Source organism: Dipteris shenzhenensis, chromosome 5 (assembly GCF_047967505.1).
Source record: "Dipteris shenzhenensis isolate YYH24624 ecotype China chromosome 5, Dip_SZ_1.0, whole genome shotgun sequence".
Taxonomy (NCBI): domain Eukaryota; kingdom Viridiplantae; phylum Streptophyta; class Polypodiopsida; order Gleicheniales; family Dipteridaceae; genus Dipteris; species Dipteris shenzhenensis.
In genome coordinates, this window is record NC_141600.1 from 55,656,753 (window position 1) to 55,680,605 (window position 23,853).

General features: G+C 45.5%; 1 protein-coding gene across 1 annotated transcript in view; it reads right to left on the reverse strand.

Annotated features, from left to right (window-relative positions):
• LOC147902220 (cyclin-T1-3-like) overlaps nt 1-23,853 on the reverse strand; it is a 43,381-nt gene that overhangs the window by 15,381 nt on the left and 4,147 nt on the right. The window contains exons 3-5 of the mRNA XM_087374989.1: nt 14,839-14,920; nt 12,032-12,166; nt 11,665-11,840 (exon numbers count right to left, since the gene is read on the reverse strand). Coding sequence (XP_087231115.1) covers nt 11,665-11,840; nt 12,032-12,166; nt 14,839-14,920 — 393 coding nt within the window. The remainder of the gene's footprint in view (nt 1-11,664; nt 11,841-12,031; nt 12,167-14,838; nt 14,921-23,853) is intronic.

A 23,853-nucleotide genomic window follows, 5' to 3' on the forward strand; every position in this document is an offset into this window, starting at 1 on the left:
CTGAGGGTATCCAAAAGCCACCTTGGGACTGTTTTCTGCTGTCTAATGACAGCTCTCTCCTTTGCAATTGCGTGTTCAATATCATGATCATCAAGCAGCTGCAAATCAGGCTGAACATGGACATCATGAGGAGGCTGTGACATGTGGGAAGTGAGCCCTGCAAGTTCTGGTATGAATCGGAAATAAGGGCAGTAAGGAATCAAACACATCAGAGGCATTTACTGAAGGTTGGTTTTTACAATCCAGCCAAGGCACAGATGCATGTTCAGCAAAAGCAACATCCCTGCCTTCCTCGTACTAGACTGGTACAACGGATCGCCTTTGCTCTAAGAACTGCAGCCAATGAATATGCATTTGACGGCCTGCATAGTCCAAACTACCAAATACCCGCATGTGTGAAATCACAAGCTTCTGGCCTGTCCGTGCTTCATAAAGAGTGATGGTCTTCAATGCCCGTGTGGGTGCTGTATTAAGCACATAGTTGGCACACATAATTGCTTAAAACCAAAACAGGTGTGAAATCACAAACTGCATGTTTCATAAGGAGTGACGGTCTTCAATGCCAGTCTGTGTGCTCTATTGAGCAGATAGTTGGCATACATAATTGCATCGAACCAAAACTTGTTGAGAAAGAATCTGGACATTTGCATCAAAGTTTGATTTTTGCCAATACGTACTATGCCGTTATCATGCCGGTTTTCGTACAAGCCCAACAATAACCGTCAAAAATTAATCTGAAGCCATTTGTAGAAATGGCTGAGATTCTTTGTTATGCCTAGAACATATAACACGACGTGCATCTCCCAAAACTGCAATGACCAGTACTTGACCAGTCCCTCTAACAAGATAAGATACATTGTTGTCACAAGTGACAATGCCTTCCTTAGGTGCATCTTGCAAGGACTGAAATAACTTTTTGCAGGATGTCGTGTGCTTGGAAGCACCATTAGCAAAATATCAATCAAACATAGAATCTGAAACTGACAAGGCTGCATCACGCTTCAACAGATTGTAGTGGCAGGTGACAACAAAATGCCCACTCATCATGAGCTATATTTGCTGCCTCATGGCTGTGCTCATGGGCAGCAGGACCATTTGTCACTGCAAGACCTTGTTGCTTCTTTTTCTCTGAAGCAATGCACTTCCCACACTCTGAGATGTCATGTCCTGGCTTCCTGCAATAGTTGCAGCTCTTTTCCTTCTTCCCACCAGCCGGAATAGAAGAAGATGAGGCACCAAAAGAGCATTTGAGCTTAGCTGAGATTCTTGCCCCCTTTCCTTTGCCTTTGTGATCCATGACAAAGGCTTGGTCTGCATTGACGGAGGCAGCCCTATTTGAGCGGCTTTACTGCACGGTAACAAGCTGATCCAAAGTGTAGTAGTTAGGGTTACCCATGGCTACTAATCTCAACATCGTAGCAAAGCTCTAATACAAATCAACTAGTCCATCCAATGTCAAGCAAACCACCCGAGAACCTAGCACAATCTCATCAGCATTGAAGATTCAAGAGTGCTCTCTAAAGTCCTTAGCTTTTGTGTCATATGCAGCCTTGGCTGCCCTGCAAGACCAAATATGACGTATAATGAACCTCTTGCAAGACAAGGCAATCAAGGCATGTGCCTATGCATCCCTCTAACCCATCGTATTTGATCATGTGTGGGAGGCAATATGGCATGAGTGGTAGTGGATCCAGAAGTGGCAGTAGTTGCACCACCTATAGTGGTAGTGGCGACAAGTCCCTATGCCTAAGAGGCAAGTCTGACCTCTATTCCTGCAACAATACCCCCAAAATTCTTGGCGACCAACAAGAGGCACACCATGTACGGCCACATCAAATAGTTGTATCACAAGGTTAATGTCACCACACCTCACACATTGACACTCCCCTCCTAGAGTTGACACTCTGTTGGCTTCCACTTAGAGAGTTTTACATTTTATGTACCAACGCTGTTATGGGCAGGATTATGGATTTTGTATTTGTCCTCAGTGTTGATGCCCGTCTACTGGCTCCACCCATCAATTGTATTAGCTTTTTAGCTTTTTAGTCTCATAGACCCTTTTTGGTCTTCTGAAGACCTCTCTCTCTCTCTCTCTCTCTCTCTCTCTCTCTCTCTCTGTGACATGTATGTTAGCCCTTGTTGGGGATCGGATCTCTCGAGTGCGAAGTGGGCTCAAGTACAGTGTCCCCAGGTTCTCATGCTGACGAGGATGATACACAGTAAGCCGTTCCCCAGTAGATCACTCACGCTGAGTTTGGGTCATCTCCACTACAACTTAATGCAGCTTTCCATAAAACGACTGCACTTCAAGGCGATGTAGACTACCACGGCAAGCACTATCCAATTCCATGGCCTTTGCAACTGAGGGAGATCAAAGATGCTGGTATGCACACACATGTAGGTGGTTTGAGAGATTGGGGCTCCACCTGAATAGATTATCCCCCTTCGATTACATCATTGATGCGTCGTTTCTTTCGCTCGAATATCACGAGGTCAGCCATCAGCCATGTCATACGTGAGGACCTTCTACAACTATACACGTTCCGGACCTGGTGAAGCTCAGCTTCTATAGAGATCATTGTTTGCGCATTTCCGGTGAGGGCTTTATTGACCCTCCAAGATATATCTCCTCCATTCATCGAGGATCTCTATTGGGCAGTTTCGGGTTTCATCACATCAACTCTGTATTGAGAGTGGGCGAGCCGATGGAGTTTCAAAGTTCGCTACTATTGTCTCTACAGAGATTGCTCCGGACTGTCTCCCACTTCCATCCAGATCAGAGATGCTTGACCGCGTAGTCAAGCATCGAGCGTGCTCCTGTATTGATGAAGTTGAAGAAGCTTGTCCTCCTTAGCAACTCTCTTTCCCGCTGACTACAGAGCTCTCTTCTTCCCCTATATATATATATTTTTTGCTGCCTGTCGGCAGCCCCGTTCTAGATTTCGATCTGCTCACCAGCCCCGTTCTCTTCAGCCCTTGGTTGCTGTCCACTCCCTGGTTTCAGTCATGGCTGATGAAACAAAGGATTCTGCTCCGGATCTTCGCGTTCCCCCTATGTCCAGCTTCTTTCAAGAGTTTGACAAGCCTGTACGCATCCCCACTATTCCTACATTTCCAGATGCTCGGCAGTTAGATGGGACCAACTATTCCCTTTGGAAAATTCAGATGGCATCTGTATTGGAATCTTATGATCTTGCCGAGTTTGTTGATCCCGGGATCCCTCGTCCGTCTCCTGAGGAGGATCCACATGCTTCTCTTATCTGGGACAAATTGAATGCTCGTGTGCGCTCGTTCATCTTTCTCAATTGTCAACCAGGGGTTCTCAATCATATCAAGCACCTTACTTCTGCACGTGCTATTTGGGAATTCCTTGATGGCATGTACCTTCGCGTCACTCCCATGAAACGTATCTCCTTGGAAGTTCAGCTTCGTCGCCTCGATCCGGCTACTTCCCCTTCCATACGGGACCACATCAATAAAATGCAGAGCATGCATCAGGACATCCTCCATGCAGGCAAGGCTATCTCCTCCGAAGATATGGCTACTACTCTATTATCTCATGTTATTACTGACAGTCGATACGCAGCATTCTATTCTTCTCTTATTACCTCTGGCCGCCTCAGCACCATCACTTGGGAGGAACTTGTCCCCATGATGATGGATCAGGAGGAACAGTTCATTAAAAACTCTGATGGTTCTTCTGAGGCTCTTGTGGCCCACCGTCCCAAACCTCGATCCAAGAATGCTCCGTCCTCTGCCACTAACTCATCTTCTTCAGATCCCTCCAGTGACCATCCTGCTCCCAAAGGTAATTGCAATCACTGTGGCACTCCTGGCCATTATTGGCGCAATTGTCCCTACCGCAAACACAAACGGACGCACCCATGGCCGCTGCGGCTGATGCTTCCCTTACCCCCACCCCTGCATTTGTTCACCTTGAGCTCTTGAATTCGGTACCCCTTCCTGCAGTAGAGTCATTGGCTCTCCATAGTTCCGATGCTCGTGAATGGATCGTTGATAGTGGGGCCTCTCGGCATATGACCCCCTCCTCCTCGCTGCTCCAGGATCTCACCCCTCATCCTGGTCGTGTCTGTATCGGCGACAAGCACTCTATTCCTGTTCATTCAGAGGGCTCTCTTGATATTATTCCTGATGGCAAAGGGGGTAAACACTCCTCTCGTGTTCTTTATGTTCCGTCTCTCGGCTTTCATCTCCTTTCGGTTCATCAAATTTGTCAAAACAATATGAAGGTAAGCGGCCTCTGTTACCATCCGCGATCGTGCTATCACACAGCCGGTTTGGACCGGCCATTCTACCAATGGTATCTACAAGCTTGTCGCCCTTCCCTCCCTTACAGGCACCTCCCTTGGCGACCATTGGCACTATCGGTTTGGTCATCTACACATTGATGCTCTCCATCGTGCTTTCCGTGACCAGCTTGTCCTCGGCCTCCCTAACGTCGGCACTTGCCAAGGTCTCTGTCCCTCTTGTATATTGGGCAAACAACATCGCGAGCCATTCGCCCATCATGCCTCTCACCGTGCCATCGTTCCACTTGGTCTTGTTCACCTCGACCAATGTGACCCTATGCAGGTTATGTCACTGGGGGGAGCCTCGTACTACATGCTCCTTGTTGATGACTTCAGTCGCTATTCTTGGATCTATTTTCTTTCCCACAAGGATCTGGCTTTCAGTCGTTTCCAGACCTGGCTGGCCTTGGTTGAAAAAGAATCCAACCACTCGCTCAAAATTCTTCGTGCTGATAAGGGTGGTGAGTTTACCTCTCTCGAGTTTGATCGGTTCTTGAGTAGTCATGGTGTCAAACGGGAATTTGCCAACACAGGTACCCCTTCTGATAATGGCGTGGTTGAACGTAAACATCGTACCGGCGTTGAAATGGCTCGGACAATGCTGACTCACAGTCAACTCCCTCAGTCCCTCTGGGCCGAGGCCATGATGACAGCGATCCATACTCTTAACCGCTCTCCGACATCAGCGGTTCCAGGCATGACCCCTTATCAGGCTTACTATGGATCTAAGCCCGATGTTTTCCATTTTCGGGTATTTGGCTGTGATGCTTATGTTCATCTGATCGTGGAAAGCTTGATCCTAAGTCCCACAAGCTCTTGTTCGTAGGCTACAACTCCGTCTCCACTGGATATCGCCTATATGATCCTCGCCGCCGCATTATCTCCGTGAGCAGGGATGTCCTTTTCGACGAGCAGGTCCTTCCGCCATCCTCCGACTCTCCTCCTGTTCTTGGAGATCCGTCCGATGCCCCGGAACCCTCTATCCCTCCACCTGCCTCGTCCCCCGTTACATCACCTCCTATTCTCTCTCCTCCGCCTCCTTCTCCGGCTCCACCCTCGTCTGCTTCTCCCTTGGAACCCCGCTCGGTCCGTGTTCCGCGATGGCTCATTGATACTCTCCGCTCCTCCAATCTTGAGGATCCCTACTCCGAACCACACCCTGATGATGGGCCTCGTCGCTCTCATCGCCACCCCCCACCGTCCTCTTCTGATCCCCTCCATGTCAATTACGCCCTTATGTCTCGCATCCTCGCCACTCGCGAGCCCACTACCGTTCCTCAGGCTCTGGCCCAGCCTCATTGGAAAAAGGCTATGGAAGCAGAAATTCATGCTCTTCTTCGGAACCATACCTGGGATCTTGTTCATCGTCCCTCACACCGTTCCGTAATCGGTGTTCGGTGGATATTCAAAACAAAGTACGCCTCTGATGGTTCTGTCGACAAGTATAAAGCTCGGCTGGTGGCTAAAGGCTATGCCCAACGACCCGGCGTCGACTATGGGGAGACCTTTGCACCTACCGCCCGGATGAGCACCATCCGAACGATCCTTGCTCTTGCGGCCCACCATCAGTTGCCCATTTTTCAAATGGACGTCAAATCTGCGTTTTTGAATGGTGATCTTCAAGAAGAGGTATATGTGGATCAGCCACCCGGCTTCATTGATTCTCGTTCTCCTTCCATGGTCTGTCGCCTTCGCAAGGCCCTCTACGGTCTCAAGCAAGCTCCTAGGGCCTGGAATCAGCGTATTGATACCTTCTTCTGCCGCCAAGGGCTTCATCGCTCTCTGGCTGATCCCAATCTTTCTCTCTTTCATGAAGGACAGCTTCATACCTTCATCATTCTTTATGTGGATGATCTAATACTTACTGGGAGTCATACCAATCATATCCTTGCCATTAAAGTTGCTCTTCAAACTGAATTTGAGATGACGGATATGGGCCTCCTCCATTTTTTCTTGGGTCTTGAGATTTGGCAGACCAAGAGGGGGTATTTTGTCTCTCAGCAGCGCTATGTTCACGAGCTCCTCGAAACTTTCCACATGGCTGACTGTCGACCCATCACTTCTCCCATGGATCCCAACTCTAAACTCTCTGCTTCTGGGTCCACTGCTTATCCTGATGCCTCCCTCTACCGCCAGCTTGTTGGTTCTCTTATCTGGCTACTTAACACTCGACTGGATCTCGGCTTCTCTGTCGGCACCCTCAGTACCTTTATGCAAACCCCTTCGCTTTCTCATTGGCAGGCTGCTCGACGTCTCCTCCGCTATCTTCAGGGGACCTCTACTTTCGAGCTCCTATATACTGCCGGTGGTCCCTCTCCTTCCCCGCTCACTCTCCGAGGTTGGAGTGACTCTGATTGGGCTGGCGACCCCGATTCTCGCCGCTCTACCACGGGCTATGTTTTCTCCTTTGGCTCTGCGGCTATCTCCTGGTCCAGTAAACGCCAACCCACGGTCGCCCTATCCTCCACCCAGGCTGAGTATCGTGCTATGTGTAGTGCCACCTGTGAGGCTGTGTGGCTTCGGCGCCTTCTTCTCGATTGTGGTTTTCAGCAACCCGCTCCTACCACACTTTTTTGTGACAATCAAAGCTGTATTGCCCTTGCTCGCAATCTGGTTTTCCATGCTCGGACAAAACACATCGAAATTCAGTACCACTACACGCGAGAGAAGGTTCTTGACGGTACCATTTTGCTCCTCTTCAGCACCACTACCGACAACGTCGCTGACATTTTTACCAAACTTGTTTCCTCTCCCCTTCTCCAACGTCATGCCAGCTCTCTGGTCTTGTGCCACACCCTGGAGCTGAGAGGGGGTGTTGAGACTGACATCTCCAAGGCGCACACCAGCTCCCACGCAGCAGGGCCGAAGCAGGGGGCCAGAGGGGGTAGACTGGCCGACCAGCCCCTGGCCGACCAGCTGGTCGGCCCAGTTGGCTGACCGACCAGGCTGGTCGGTCTAGGCCAACTAGACCGACCCTCTTGGCCTTCCCTATATAAGGGCCCTCCCCCTTCCTCATTTTACTCACTCACTCCAGCAGCTCCTCAAGGCTCCAGTCATTGCCTGCTCCTGGCCGTCCCTACCTGAGCCCCTCAGCTGCCCTGTTGGCTGCCCACGCTCCCTCTGCAGATCCCTCCTCTTTCCCAGGCTCCTGCCTCCTCGCTCCAGGCTTCTTCAGTCTCCTTGTTCCCAGGTTCCTGCCTCTTCGCTCCACGCTCCTTCAGCCTCCTCGTTCCCAGGCTCTAGCCTCCTCGGTTCAGGCTCCTCTAGCCTCCTCGCTCCCAGGCTCCTGCCTCCTCGCTTCAGGCTCCTCCAGCCTCCGTGCTCTCAGGCTGCAGCCTCCTTGTGCCCCTTTCCTCTGCTTCAGTTCAGCCCCTTCTGCAGCTCCTGTTTCTCATCCTGTTCAGGACACTTTGTATTTCAGTTGCTGCCCTGGTTTATGGGCTGAGTTACAGCAGATCTGTTTGTGGCACATCTTGTTGTCTCTAGTGTTCTCTGTGTGATTCTGTAGCTTCAGTTTGTTTGCATCTTCCGCTGCCACTTTTAATAACACTAGGGACAACAACAGCACCCCCCCCCCTTCTCCTTCCATCTCGTGTCGCATAGCAGCAACGTCAGAGAACCCACGCAATGACCTTGCGCTTCCAGCACTTCCATCAACAGCCATCCGCTCCAGCCTTCAATTCGTAGCGGCAACCTTCAGTTTTGCACCTAGCTCCAGGTTGGCTGAACACCCAGCCCAACTCAGGGGGTTAGTTTCAACAGCCATCCGCTCCAGCCTTCAATTCATAGCAGCAACCTTCAGTTTTGCACCTAGCTCCAGGTTGGCTGAACACCCAGCCCAACTCAGGGGGTTAGTTTCAGCAGGGGGGTGCCATATCCACGCAGGCCACTATGGATTTTCCCAAACTCAAAACTTTCGCCTCCATCCCAACCAGAGCATCCTACTCCTCCATCGCAGCTCTTCCATCGCCCCCTCCGTACATGTTTGGAAAGACGCCTTTCCCTTATGCAAAGACGTATCAACAGCAGAAGAATATGGTGAGCGTGATAGACCCGCAAGAGCATATTTATTATTTACAGCAGGAAATCCGTAAGCTCAACCTTAGAATTGCAGCTCTAGAAAGGAAAAACACTGATATGGAAATTATTCCGAAAGTGTTGCGCAAATGTACATCTCCACCAGCATCTCAGCTATTATCCACAGTAAAAGAGATGACTACTACTCAGGTAGCTCAATCAAGCAACAGATGGCTGCAAATGTCAGCAATGAGGTTAACAAAGCTGACCTTTACAAAGAAGTGAAAAGGCAGGAAGCCAGAGAAGTCAACAAGCTGATCCTACGGGTGGGGGGATTACCAGAAGGTTGCCAAGACAAGGGGACATTTACAGAAGACAAAATCGACTACCTCAAGGAGAAGATCCCACAAGCGGAATGGGATTTAGATGCTATCTCAACAAAAGGAGACACAGATACAAGTCTCCGTCAGTAACACAGCAAAGATCAAGATTCTACAACTACAACGTAAGCTGAAGGGCACAAAGATATGCATATCTGAAGAACTCACTCCGACTCAAGCAAAGATCCATTAAACTCACTCAAGCAAAGATCCATTGAACTTACTAAAGTGAAAGAAGCCAGGAAAGAAGGAAAATGAGCAGTCTACTGTGAAGGACAAGCTCCAAACCCCCCGACTCTCAAATCTTAAACCAATGTAATGAAGGGCACACCATGATAGTCTTAGAATATAGGCAAGATCTATAATAACTGTGAGAGTTGCTTTATGCACTCTCTTGGAAATGTCCTATGCACTCCCTCTGTCTTCAGAGATGTAGTAGTTTTTCTTTTGATAAGGTACCTTTGTCTCATAGCCCCATAAGGGCTTCTGTAGACTTTAATCAATCTTTCCTCTCTCTCTCTCTCTCCCCCCCCAGAGTGGCAAGAAAATTGGATAAAACCAATATATAAAGGTGGAGATCGTAACCAGCTTTCCAATTATAGAACCATCATGGTGGGATCCACCATGGCCAAGCTCTTTGGCACAATCATTGAGACAGAACTTAGTATATGGGCAGAACTAAATGGTAAGAGGGCCATCGGACAAGCTGGTTTTCGAAGAAACCATAGCACTGTGGATCACTTGGTCACACTACGGGTTCTAATGGAAGAGAGCCGGTTGCAAGGAAAGCCTCTCTATTGTTGCTTCATAGATTTCAAGAAGGCATTTGACACAGTGCCTAGAAACAAGTTGGGGGAAAGAATGGACCAATTAAGAGTGCCAAACCACTTAAAAACAGCAGTTTTCAGATTATATGAGAGGGTAACTTGCCAACTCAAAGGCAGAAACGGATTGTCAAATACATTCCACAGTAATATGGGGGTTAAACAGGGTTGCCCTTTGTCACCAACATTATTTGGACTATGTATTGACAGATTGGAGGAGTTGGTCAAAGAAATGATGCAAGAGCAGCAGCTAGAGGGCCCTGAAATATGTGCATACACCGTACTACTGTTGTTATATGCAGATGATGTTGTCTTTTTCTCATACACAGCAGAAAGTATGCAGAGGATGATGCCCATTCTACACAAGTTCTGTGCAGAGAGTGGACTCATGGTAAATGCCACCAAAACTAAAATGATGATAGTAAAAACAAAGCAGCCTGCAAACACCCCAAGTATTATGTTCAATGAGCAGGAAATTGAGAGGGTAAACACATTCAAATACTTGGGAATAGATGTGCCAGCAAATCATAGATGGAATGATTGTGTCCATAGAAGGATAGATGCTGGGTGGGGAAAGTATTATCATTTTGAAAATGACTGCAGAAATAGTGACACTAAGAGATGGAGCATCAAACGGATTCTATTTGATGCATATGTGGTGCAAACAGTGCTATATGCAGTAGAAGTATGGGGAGGAAGCATCTCAGCATCAAAATGGAATGATATTGAAAAAATACAGAAATCATTTCTAAGACGGCATCTAGGAGTCAAAATTACTACACCGTACTCAATCATGCTTATTGAGACTGGTACAAGGCCCATTGAACTGAGAGCACTACGAAGGGTTTTCAAATATGTGAAGAAGGTCAAGAACATGGGGTGGCAAAGATTACCAATGAAAGCATGGGAAGCAAGTAAAAGGCCTCAAAAGACAAACAAAAGCAAGATGTTATCATCTGGTTGGTGGCAAGACATTCAAAGATGGTTCCAAAGATGGAGAGTAACATCCTACCTTGAGATGTCATCCGGGGAAATGGATGAGAAGGCATTTCATAAAGCTTTGTTGGGAATATTGCAACAAAAATGGCAATCAGCTGAGAAAAGGGCTAAGTATGAGTACTATTGTACACATATCAATCCCATTTATTGGGACACCTACTCCAAGGAGGAAGATAATGCACAAAAGTACATAACTATACCCATACCTGCAAATGCAAGAAGAAGTATTGCACTCATCCGCACCCGATCACACACTTTGGAGGTAGAGAAAGGTGCTTGGGGAGATGTCTCAAGGGAACAAAGATTTTGCAAGTTATGTGACCAAGAACAAGTAGAGTCAGAGGCACATGTCCTCCTTACATGCCCACGATATGCATGCATAAGGAGGGACTTTAACAACATTACAAAGGAACACGACACCCTCGCAAGCTTGCTTTCACATACCCATATAGCCACTCTGGGCAATTTTATTGCCAAGATTCTTCAATATCGGGAATGTTGTATTACTCAATGTATTTCAGAATAGTTGTTTTCCTACCCCTTCCATAAAAGAAGGGAGACACTTGTATTGTGATTTTCATGGGTCCCATGGGTCGGTTTCTCGGCCCCCAGAGGACGGTAATACATTCTTCTTCTTCTTCTTCTCTCTCTCTCTCTCCCCCCCCCCCCCCCCAACACATACTAAATCTCTTCCACTTCTTTCTTTCTTTCTATAATACATAATTGGCACATTCTTATCAACCAAATTATCCCCAGTTGTGGGGCAGCCCAGCCACTAAGATACAGACTGGTTCCTTGACTTCCACCTACATATTGTGCCCACATACATTCCAGCACAACTTTCAAGGGCTCCCTCCTATATTTTACATAGATTTCGAAAGGCCAAGCTAATGCAGAGCTGCTAGAAAAATGGAAAATGAAATTTTGCTGATTGCCCTATGCATCCTTAAAGAAAGTATCAAATGGAAAAATGCATGAAACTTCCTTATTTTGTCTTCTGCACAATAGCCCCAAGAAAAATCTTCCATCCACTTCATTGAAATGTATGCTAGGAAAGTCGGTAGAGAACTTCTTGCAAGAAACACAGAAGCCATGAAAACATCTAAGATCTGAAACAAGGAAAGTATATCTTACCCGTCATTCAAAATATTCCAAGCCACATGGAAAAGAGTGCTTTGTGCTAATCCATTCCTGTTGAAGATTGTGATCAAATGTGTGTATGGATGTTGGACAGTGAGCTCAAAATCTAATGTCGTCAAGAGCATTTGTTCTGCCTCCAAAACTCGTTCTTTGAATTGTTCAAACCAATCCTAAACAAATCAAATGTCACAACAACAGGTTATCACATACTAGACATCTGCCACAGAATTAAATAGCCAGATCATAGCCTTTTGAGCTAATATGGCCAGATGAAACTTTCACTAACACAGCAAGGAAAAGAAAACCTTCTCTCTTCTTCCACACACAAGCACTGGTTCCAAAGAAAGGTATAACATATCACCTTAGGCAATCTATAATGAAAGTTAGCCAGATCTTGTCTGTGACATATCTCATACGAATAAAGAACCACGCTATTAAGCGGTCGAGGGGTTTCCTCTGACTTTGCAGCCAAAAAGACACAGCTTGTTGCTATGACCTGTAAAACATATGAAGATATGAAAACGTTACACATAAATGAAAGAAACATCCCAGTCATTGATCATTCACACAGTGACTTTGTGAAGAAAATCCTACCTATACAAACAAAATCTATCTGCAAGATCATTGCTGTACACTCTAACAACGTAACATCCCAAACTATAACAAATTATGAGTGCATTAAGAAGTGTTTGAGAATAAGTGATAGCCACATTGAGAAGCTTGCAACATTATGGAAACATCAAACAGCACATGACTTCCACTTCAGATAATTTTAAAACTGAATTACCTGTCTTACACATGATTCAGTGCAAAACATGAAATGAGATGTACCAACTGAAAAGCCATGCCTAAAAGAAATTCAGAGCAGGCCTACAAGGCCTTTCCTTTTGCAGGCTGAATCCCCTCCAGCAGGTCAGGTAAAACTTAAAAAGCAATCGAGAAAGAAAGAAAAGGAAGTCTATTATAGCCTGGAAAAGGAAGTCTATTATAGTCTGCAGGAGATCTAATGTATACGAGACTGAAACAAAACCAGATACCATAGAAAAACCTAAAGAGTGGAGCCACTAAAGTCGGGATCCACTCCAAAAAGCGTACTTACTTACATCAGTTAGACAAACAGTCTTTAGATTTCGCTCCCTGATGAGAGCCTTGCCTTCACGGTAGACAGCCCACTTACCCTCCTTTGTAGCTGCCTTCACCTTCGCTAACTCCATGGCCTTGTTCCTAAATTGGGATCTAGATACTTCTGCTGCTATCTATACTTTCGTACTGTCTGAGAACATGAACTCTGCTAGCCCTTGTTGCAAGAGTGTATACCATCTAAATTGATTCAAATCAATTCGTCTTCTAGCCACTCATGCTTAGAGGTCATGACATGACAGGAGTTACTTCCAACTTATGGAAGATATTTTCAAGGAACAAGGGCTGATCTAGATATTATGTGCAGTACATAAATGTTAGCTCAGTGACATGAGTGTCCGTGACATAATACACTTCCATATATTTCAAGATCAACTTTACAAAATCCACTTCAATATATTTCAAGATCAACTCTACAAAAACCACATAATCCAATTCGATATATTTCAAGATCAACTTTACAAAATTACATATGAAGTAAAATTGGTTTATCATAACATATGAAGCTCACAGTCGATTATCCAGTACAATTGCATAAAATCTTAAGGGACAGATGTACTAGGTCCCACGTTTGCCGTACCCTGAGTGCTTGGTCCTACACCGTGAGATCAAATGTATCAACATTCTCAGACTCAAGTTCATGATATCCACCCTAGCTTTTGTGGGCGAGGTGACCACAATAATCCCAACTGTCATTTCTAACCCAACTCCTCACATGCACATTAGATAGCACACATCCAGCCCTAAACACTACTCTTCGTTGGCTTAATCCTAACAAGTCTATACCTAGATGAATCCAGGAACATTCCCAAACTCATCCTCTACTAAAAACACAACATAGTGCAGTTTCAATCTCACGATAGTCACTCATAAGATTGAAAACCATAAACTCCATCATGCATAGCAGGGACTAGCTACTATGACATCCCCACTGACGTCATCAGCGTGCCCAAGCAAGCCCAAGGTACATTTAATGTTCTAGGCCCATTGTGTAATTAAGCGTGCGCATGGGTAAAGGGGTAATGGGCTTTTTTTAAAAAGAAAAAACTATTTATTTCAATTACTTTAGTTTAATTCCCAATAAAATAGGTTGGAATACTTGTTTTGAACTAATTTAGACTAAAAGCTGATTTCTATTGTTAAGATTGGGGGTGTATGCCAATTTCTCTTTCATTCTTGCATGCTTGAGGTATAGATTGAAGCTTATGCTTGAGAGACCAGCCAGCCGGTGCACAACGATTGTCCTTAATAACACAAGCACAGATAGACAATACCTTCCCCCCAGTTTTGACTGACTTCATCAACTGTATGTCCTGTTTGACATGGACTTGTTAATGACTTGGCTACTGCTATGTTTTTAATCTTCCAAACGGAAGTGCCTCAGCTCATCATGTATCTATTTTGGCCTCATAAACCATGATCATCATTTAAGAATGGCTGCATCTGTGTGTTTAAGTGTGTGTGATGCATGCACATGTACAAGGTTTCTTGAAGTTTGTGACTACTCACAGGTTCTATTGGTTGGCACTCATAGCCAAATATGCCAAGGTGGGAGTTCTAGATGCTGGTATGCTTGAGTGACAACATGCTTTGAGGCTGTGCATCTGCTGTTCACAAGATGATGCCTTCTTTCAGGTATAGCATAGCAGCTTAGCCAAGCTGCATGGGGTTACTTTAAGCAAGAACCCTGATCTGATGATACCTTGCAAAAGGCCAACTATTTTTTATATGAGCTTAGCAATGATGTGCTTATAGCTCCACTCTGTACACATGGTTGACCTTTTGTCCTGCTTCCAGCTTACCATACTCGTACAACTCTGTAAAAATCCTAGTTGCCCAATTTTGTCCCATGATCATAGAATGTGCTCCACTCCTATTCCTGGCACCACTACATTAATGCATACAAATATAACATGAAAAGTCGAACACAAGCTGGAGGAGAGGGGGGGGACTTGCCACATAATCAAACAAGGAAAAAACTTTAGAAAGCAGACAAACACAACAAGAGAACTCCAAGAAGAGAATTACAAATCTATCATAGGCAGCATGTGATCGCCTCAGAAAGAAGCGATGGCAAAGCACCATAGCTGTTGCAATCGTTGTCTGAGGCCTGCAGATAAGAGAAGACCAGCAGTGTTAATATCCATACTTAATCAGTTAAAAAGACAACTATTAAAAGCTTCAAGATGTAAGCATATATATGCAGACTTGAAAAAGTGATAAACTTGGAAAAGGTTTCAAAATCATTTATCTAATGAGCGTGATACAAGCCAATACAGAATAAGGCCACCTGCAACAAACGGGTTCAATTTAGATTTCCTAGTCTCATGCACTATTTTTATTCTAACTGGTTTACTTGGCAGGTGTATATGAAAGCTTCCCGTGTATCCTGAGGTGAGAACATGTCTTTTGAAGCAAAATAGCATAGAAGATAACGAAGGCATACTGCAACCAAACAGGTCAGCTAGACAAAAATACAAACCCTGGGATCTCTCACCATAAAAACAGTCAAGATATTTAATGTTCACCTAAACTCACACCTCAATATAGCTTGGTATCCAAACAATGCAACTAAATAGCAGTAAAAAGAGTAAAAGCTGCCCATTTGCTATGCTTTTTAATGCAACTTCAAAACTTTCTTCCTTAACACCATTCAGGTCCATAAATCCTGCTAACCTCAAGAAAACTCAGGTTCCCACAATTGCATAGGTCTTCCTAGGACATCCACACCTTAGTCGCTACCTTCAACCATCAAGATTGACCTGTTCTGTGATTGACACATTCGAACCTTTCCTCCCCTCACTCCCATATCCCCTAATGCAGAGAATAGCAATAAATTTAACCGCTTGAAAAGATTCAAGGATTGTAATCCAGCACCCCCAAATATCCAGCCCACATTGTAATCCCTGCAGCCTGCTGACGGCCACCATTTTATGGCTTTGCAAACCGCTCTCTAACTCCTTGCCTTCCCTCTCTTTACAATCCTGTCTCCAACAACTCTTTTAAGGCTGAAAGCATTAAACATGGGATCTTCTTTCCTCACTCTCCAACCAACAACTTCTCAAGAAAGCATTCAACGATGGGACCACCTAATCACGATATAAACTGTACAAGCACAAGAACTCAAACTGTGACAGAAGAAACATGTGGCATGCTAGGTCTGGTGAAGGGTGATGAGGTAGATCGAGGACCACCTTGTTTGGAGGCACCATCCTTGTCATTTCATGCCTCTTGGTCATGGATCATATTCAAAGGAGGTCATTATATAAACAACCTTTGATTTAAACAAGGATATGCACATCATTGACACTCTTTGAGTTCTTCCTTGACGAGCTAGACCGAGGTTCCGAGGTGGTTGAGTGTAGAAAATGCAAGGGCGGTCCAAACAGCTAATTTTACTAATTCATGTGCATCATGGATGCCTATAAGCAATTTTTGCCAAATTTTTCTCTTCAACTTGCAAAATGAAAACAAAAAGCAAAGACATGGAACGAGGAATTGTCTATACACAATACTCTATGTATGTTGCAACTAGGGCTAAGGGGGTGTGATCTATACTCTAGTGTGTGTGTATCTAGAAAGGTGCATGCATACATTGCCAAGGGTCACTCAAGCACTAGTGGGCATCTGCACTGAAGACAAATACAAGCATAAACTTTAACACTAGTATAGAGTGTCTGCGCCCATGGACAGGATGGTGTTCCTCTATATGCTGGCTCACAAACCTAGTCCACATCGCAGCTGTGAATAAATAAGAGCATCTTGGCAAAGAGAGGCTCCAGTGGTGTAGGGGACTGTGACGATATAAAACCCGTGAAAAAGTGCTGAAGTCAATCAGCATGCATGGTCTGCTGTGGTCTCCTACCCATGGCTTTGCATCAAACATGTGCCACTATCACACCCGTTTGCCATGCCCCTAGTCTGTGAACATGGAGGGGAGATATCTATGCATCAACACGCTCATGAATCTCTCATCTCTTGCTTTGGGCCTCGACTATACCATCTCCTCGGGGCCTACTAATCCGTGCTATCCGACTGGAAACACTTAAGGATCATGCTCTAGCTGAACTCCTAATCTTGTCTACAAGCCTTGATCTCGTCTAGCAGCTGGTCTTTGTGTCGTACGACCTCATGAAGATAGGTCGCCAAATCTCTCATGAGAGAAGGTTGGAGAAGCGTCTAAATCTCTCTCTCAAAAGATAGTGATGATGATCTCGGATCTCATAGTACACAGAGCATCTAAGAGGTGCGTAGTAGACTATGATTGAAGTGGATGTCATGATATGTAGTGTGTGGATGGTGCCATGAGGTGCATCGTGTAGTGCGAGATGGATATACTAAAGAAAAGATAGGTTGATCAGCTCTTGGTGATAATGGGGAGAAAGAGAAGTTGGTGATATTCGCGGGGGAAGGCAAGAGGTAGTCAATTATACTAGAGGCCCCCGTGTGAAAAGCAAGTAAACCCACTTGAGGAACGCACACCACGGGGATGGACAGTGTCGTGGTGTGCATCGTGTGGTGGGAGATGGCTATACTAAAGAGAGATAAGTGTGGTCAACTCCTGGAGGTGGTGGGAAGATGGAGAAGTCAAAGATATGCAGGAGGAAGGCAAGAGGTAGTCAACTTGCTAGAGCCCCTTGTGGAAACAAGTGAATCCGGCCTTCAGTCTAGACTGTTGAAAATGATAAAAGTGTACCTGTAAGATGTCACCCAGACTCGATTGCCTACACATACTCAAGATATCCTTGCCTCATCTAAATCAATATTTGGCAAAGAAATAAAATCATCGCAAAAATCAAGAAGTGATACTTGATACTCACATTAAAATCCCCAACAAGGAGGACTTACTTGCAGCTTGAGAAATCCCTGAATTGCAAAGAAATATGAAATGTGTATCTTGCCTCTATTGGTAACTGTGCCAACTGCACCAGAATCTCATCAAAGTGGAAGTATCCAAGATCAGTTTCGTTTTTTTATTGACTGATCATGGGTGAAAAAGTTGGGTTGTAAATTAAGTTGTCAAATCCGACTGTACTGGGTCTGATTGTGATTTGTAGGTCCGGTAGGCCTTGGGGGATTATGCAAAGCAAGTTGTGGCAGCTTCTTTGCCTTTGTGGAGGTCTATTTATACTCTGGCCAAGTGGTGCCTTTTAGAATGTACAGAGATGAGCCTATTTCTTTTGCATTTGCCCTCGACGAAACTTTTTCTCTAAGCTTTTGGCTTAGACCTGTATGGTTTTTTTCTGCTTTGGAGGGCCTAACATGAGAGAGTGCCCAAGCAGCTGTAGCATAAGTGCAGACTATTTTTTGGTTAGCTCTTCCCCGAATGCTAGTGTGTCATAACTGAATCTGTCCATAGTCTTAAAGAAACTCCCTATGACAACCTTCAATAAACCCTCTTATAAATGTGATGCTTATTTGCATGTACATTGGATATAGGTACAGTTACAAATGCTGTGCACCACTCTTGGGTGCTGAAGCTTGTGGGAATGTAGTAATAGTGCGCACTGCTGTGCATGATGTATTTAATGGTCTCGTGGGTGACTATCTTGACTGTCCTTTCACTGATGAGACTGGTATACACCTCTTCTTTGTCGTCATATTTACTACTTGTCACGTCAGCACGAGCTCCATTCAGTGGATTGCCGACTCAGCATAGGTACATATAAATGTGATGCTTATGTGTGTGTACATTGGATATAGGTACAGTACAAATGCTGTGCACCACTCTTGGGTGCTGAAGCTTGTGGGAATGTAGTAATAGTGTGCACTGCTGTGCATGATGTATGTAATGGTCTCGTGGGTGACTATCTTGACTGTCCTTTTTGTTTTGCTTTCACTGATGAGACTGGTATACACCTCTTCTTTATCGTCATATTTACTACTCTTATCAGGTGTCACTTCAGCACGAGCTCCATTCAGTGGATTGCCGACTCAGCACATACTAAGCATTCAACCATCATAAAATTTCCTGCCAGACTCCCTTTAACTGGCTAGTTTTTTATCGGTAGAGCATCTGGAGTTTTGTCATGACAGACCATCACAATCCACTACAACCCTGCAGTGAGGTTCATGATGAGGATTACGGCTGCCCAAAATATACTGCATATACCTGTAATGTTTCTACTGTTGTATTCATGAAGGGCCAAAACTCACAGTTCCAATCAAGGCTGCACAGGAGTATCAAGCAAGATATCAGGGACCTTCAAAGAGTACTGAAGACAAAATGACACATGGATCACAGGGAAAAACTGAATGGATACAAGAAGGCTTCAGCTCTGACAATGAAACAGTATGGGTGAAACATTTGGAAATGCATTTAAGGCTTCTTTAAAGTACCGCTCTAGTGGTTAGCTGGTTCATCTGAAACCATGGAGGATGCAGTTATTGGCATGAAGACTGCACGATACAATGGCAGATGACAGGATACAACTGTTTGCAATCAGAGACTGCACGATATGGGGCAGATGGGGAAAGCCATAGTGAAGATAGAAAAGGTGTCTCACGAAGGTAAGTCTGGTAAAGAACGTGAGAAGATGCCACAATATGGGGATTGGCAAACATGGATTGAACCTGGCAGGTTTTCCAGATAGCAAGCAAAAACCCTGCAAATAAGTCAATGCAAGCTGAGGATGGCCATGAAGGAGGACATTAGCTTTCAAATCAGCCATACCCATTCAGCACTGATTATGAAGCCATGATCAGTAGTGTTGATTATGAGGAACTAAGGTCAGCATCCTACCATCATGGATATGTTATGAATTGTGAAGCTTAAGTATCTGGAAGAACTAATGAAGACGCCTGTGGGCACATGTGGCGCATGGTGGAAATATGTAAACTGATGAACCTTTTTTTCTCATTTTTGAAGGCCAGCTCAAGAAGAATCATCGTGCGCAGGACCTTAATGTGAAGAAGTTCCCAACTTGGTAGATGAAGATTTGTGATGTTTTAGGCATGCAAACTCTCATACATCTTCAGCTTACATGTCACACACAAAGGAAACAGTTGGAAAAGAAAATTATGATTTGTCACCTTCTATGTGTGTTTCTCAACCTTTTCAATGCAAAGAAGACCAAGTTGATCATGCGGAAGGGACACTATGTCAAATTGGGAGTCAAGGTAGAGTGTGAGCCTTTCTTTTTGGTGTCATGGAGGTGCATAGGACATGTGGACATCCATGCCTGCATTCAGTATGAGAAGGCCCATGCTGTGAGTCACAGATAAGAGAGGAAAGAGACCTTTACTGAACATTATCATGTGCATTGTTTTTAATTTGCAGGAATGGCCCAAAGGGCCAGCCATTAGTCCACTGAAGCGCTTATAGGATAGCCCCAGCTAGCCGTAAAGGAGCCTTTGGTGCGTCCCTACCAATTGGGTTGACCTGGTCAAACAATGGGGTCAGCCTGGTCTTCTTTCTGCTGTGAAACCATCTTCAGTGTAACTCCAAAAGTATAGAAATTTTGCAAAGATACCACCATACTCTATCTGGGCCTTGTGTTTGAACAGCCTACATTGAGACCTGCTATGATGTCCCTAACCACTCCATCATAAAATCACAGAATGGTCATGAAGGTCTTCAAGGAGGATTCCCGACTCATGATCGGGGAATGCTTGCCTTGATCTTGGCCAAGCTCTTTAATGAGGCCATATCTTTGAACTTGACTGCCTCTTAGGTCATCACACCATTGTTTCGATTCACAAAGGAAGAGACTTTAGAGTCACAGGCATCCATTGGATGATCATGGTAGGCCATTTAATGACATTGGCACCGGAGATACACTACAGTAGACATGTAGGCAATGAGACATACATGAGACATGTAGGCGATGAGCCTTACATGATTCAGACGGGACAATTCTGACTGGATCACATTTTCATATTAAGAGCAGGAACCAGGTATAGAGAGTATACAGTTAACTAGCGGTTCACCAAGCCTTCGAATTCATAACATGGGCACTCTCATTTCACGACTTCACAAGCTTCTTTCACATAGAGTGCTCGTAGGGTGGATATTGTAGAGATTGTAATGCAAACATTACTCGTCTTTCCATCCTCCACATGTCCACCAATGCTAAGTTGGTAACGTATGCATGCACCTTTCTAGGTACCATGCAAGAGTGTGGATCCACCTCAGCTCCTCGTGCGCCTCTCCATCACGACAGCCGCCTCAGCTATGTCGTGCACCTCTCCATCACGCCTCAGCTCCTCCTTGTGCCATTCTCTGCCCCTTCATCTTCCTGGCCTCTGCGCTCCTCTCCATTCTGCTCCATTCCAACCCCCCCTGTCCATTCCACTCTTTTCCTAGCCCCATTCCATCTCTATTCACAGCCTTTGCCCTAGCCATTCCCAGCCCCCCCCCCGCCCCCCGGTGGACAATCTCCCTTATTCGCAGGCCCCCCCTGGCTATTCCCAGCCTCCTTGCTGGCCATTTTTCCCCAAGACAAGCCCCCTCTCCGTCCAAAAATTCACCTACGGCTTTAGCCCCTGCAAAAATGACGGGGAGGAAGGCAATGACCCTTCCCCCTTCATAACTCGGAAAAAACAAAAAAGCAGCAAAATGACATGGCAAAAGGAGAGAGATGAAAAGAAAGAAGAGAAGCCAAAAAACCGAACCGCCGAAAGGACATCAAGAGGTTGATGACACCAAAAACCGCCGTAATTGCAGTGGTTTGCAGACGGACAAAAAGGCCGTGCAGAAGCTTGCAGCCACAATGCCCTCTGCATCAGCCCTAGCTTCAGCATCAGAATAATCATCCTCGGCATTAGCAGCATCTCATTGGCATCAGCTTCGGCATCGGCTTCAGCTTTGGCATCAGATTCAGCATCAGCATCGGCCCTGACATGCCCTTCTAGTCAGGTGGAGTGCGTTGTTAGAAAACAGAAGGAAAGAATCACTCTAACCTCCAGCCAAGATCTCTCCCGCTCTAGCAACACTCAACTCAGATAACTGATCACAGATGCAATACTCACTCAAAGAAAACTTAGACAGAGAGAGAATATATTCATCCACCGGATGGTGGGCAGAAAACTGGCTCCAGGGGAGCAATACAAAACTCAGCCAAGTGCTGAGGCGAACTGAAGGAACTCTCTCTGTTAGAAGATACCAGATCTGAGTGCACAGCATAGCCTAGAACTGAGGCTTTCTGTCCTGCACTGGATCTCTCTTTCCCATCCCGCCTTACTCTCACTGCCCCTTGTCCCCACAAAACGGGGGCTCACAGGTGGGTACAATGAGTCTCTAACACCCCCCCTCAATGTCACAACTGTGGGCCAATCCCCATGCATTTGATGAGGTGCTCCATCTGTTCTCGAGGGAGTGCCTTCGTGAAGAGGTCAGACAAGTCATCGGCGGTCGGGCAGTAGATAAGCTCGATCACGTCGTCAATGATGAGCTCTCGAACAAAATGGTAATGAACTTCGATGTGTTTGGTCCGCGCATGGTATACTGGATTCTTGGCAATAGCTATGCAACTCTGATTGTCGCACATCAGCACTATCGCATTCTCCTGACACACGTCCATGTCCTCCAGAATCCACCTCAACCACAGTGTCTCACAAGCTGCTGTACACGAAGCTCTGTACTCTGCCTCTGTAGATGAAAGGGACACTGTGGGTTGCTTCTTACTTAGCCAAGAGATGGCACCAGATGCAAGTAAGAAACAATATCCTGTCGTCGACCTTCTGGTGTCCACATCACCTGCCCAATCACTGTCACAGAACCCGCCTAGTTCGGTGCCTTTGGTGTAGCTGATCCCAAAGGTGCAAGTACCCTTCAGATACCTCAGCACTCGTAAACCTGCATCCCAATGATTCTTCCTGGGAGAAGCAGAGAACTGGCATAATAGCCCAACTGCATAACAAATATCAGGGCGAGTATTGGTAAGATAAAGCAAACTTCCTACCAATCGTTGATACAAAAGAGTATCAACCGGCTGAGATGTGTCGTGAACACTTAGCTTAAGTCCGACCTCCATGGGAGTTAATGCTGTTCTGCAATCCTCCATCTGAAATCTCTTCAAAATTTCTCTGCAATAATTCTCCTGTGAAATGAAGATCCTGTCTTTGGCCTGCTTTACTTCAATCCCAAGGAAGTAATGTAATAACCCAAGGTCAGTCATCTCAAACTCAGACATGAGTAGCTCCTTGACCTATGAAATCTTCTTGACATGATCACCTGTCAAGATAAGATTATCAACATAGAGGATGAGTACCAATCGCAATCCCTTCTCAATGAACAAGTAAAGGTTTGCCTCAAAAACTCCAACTGAGCCCTATCTTCTGAAAGAATATATCAATCCTTTGGTACCAAGCTCTGGGGGCATGTTTCAGCCCATATAACGCCTTCTTTAACCTGCAGACCTTTAATGGGGACACTGGATCTTGAAAGCCCGGTGGCTGCTCCACGTATACCTCCTTCTCCAGGGTTCCATTAAGGAATGCGGACTTCACATCCATTTGAAAAATAGGCCACTGGAATTGGGCCGCAAGGGCAATCACTGTCCGGATAGTAACCATGCGGGCTGTGGGAGCAAAAGTTTCATCAAAATCCATGCCTTCAGTTTGAGCAAAACCTTTCACTACCAACCTTGCTTTATACTTATCCAAGCTGCCGTCGGATTTGTATTTAAGTTTGTATACCCACTTAGTGCCGATGACTTTCCATCGAAGGGGCCTGGCCACTAAGTCCCATGTATGGTTCTTCAGGATAGCATCCATCTCTCCCTGCATGGCAGCCTGCCATTCGGGATTGTCCTTCGCCTCCTCGAAGATTCTTGGCTCAACAATCTGAGCCACCAAAGCAAAATTCACGGATGGGGCCTTTTGAAGACATTGAGACCGACGCAATCCGGAACTGCAACTCTCAGGTAATGAGGTGACTCGAGACTCTTCCAATGTCCGGAGGTACCATTGGGGCAACTTTTTCTGCTTCTCTGTGGGAGGAGGAACGGGAACTTCTTCTGGAACATCCAGCTCTTCCTGAGTATCGGGTGGAATATCAGCTTTTAATTGGGTCACCTCTTGAATGGTCAACCTGGGACGGGG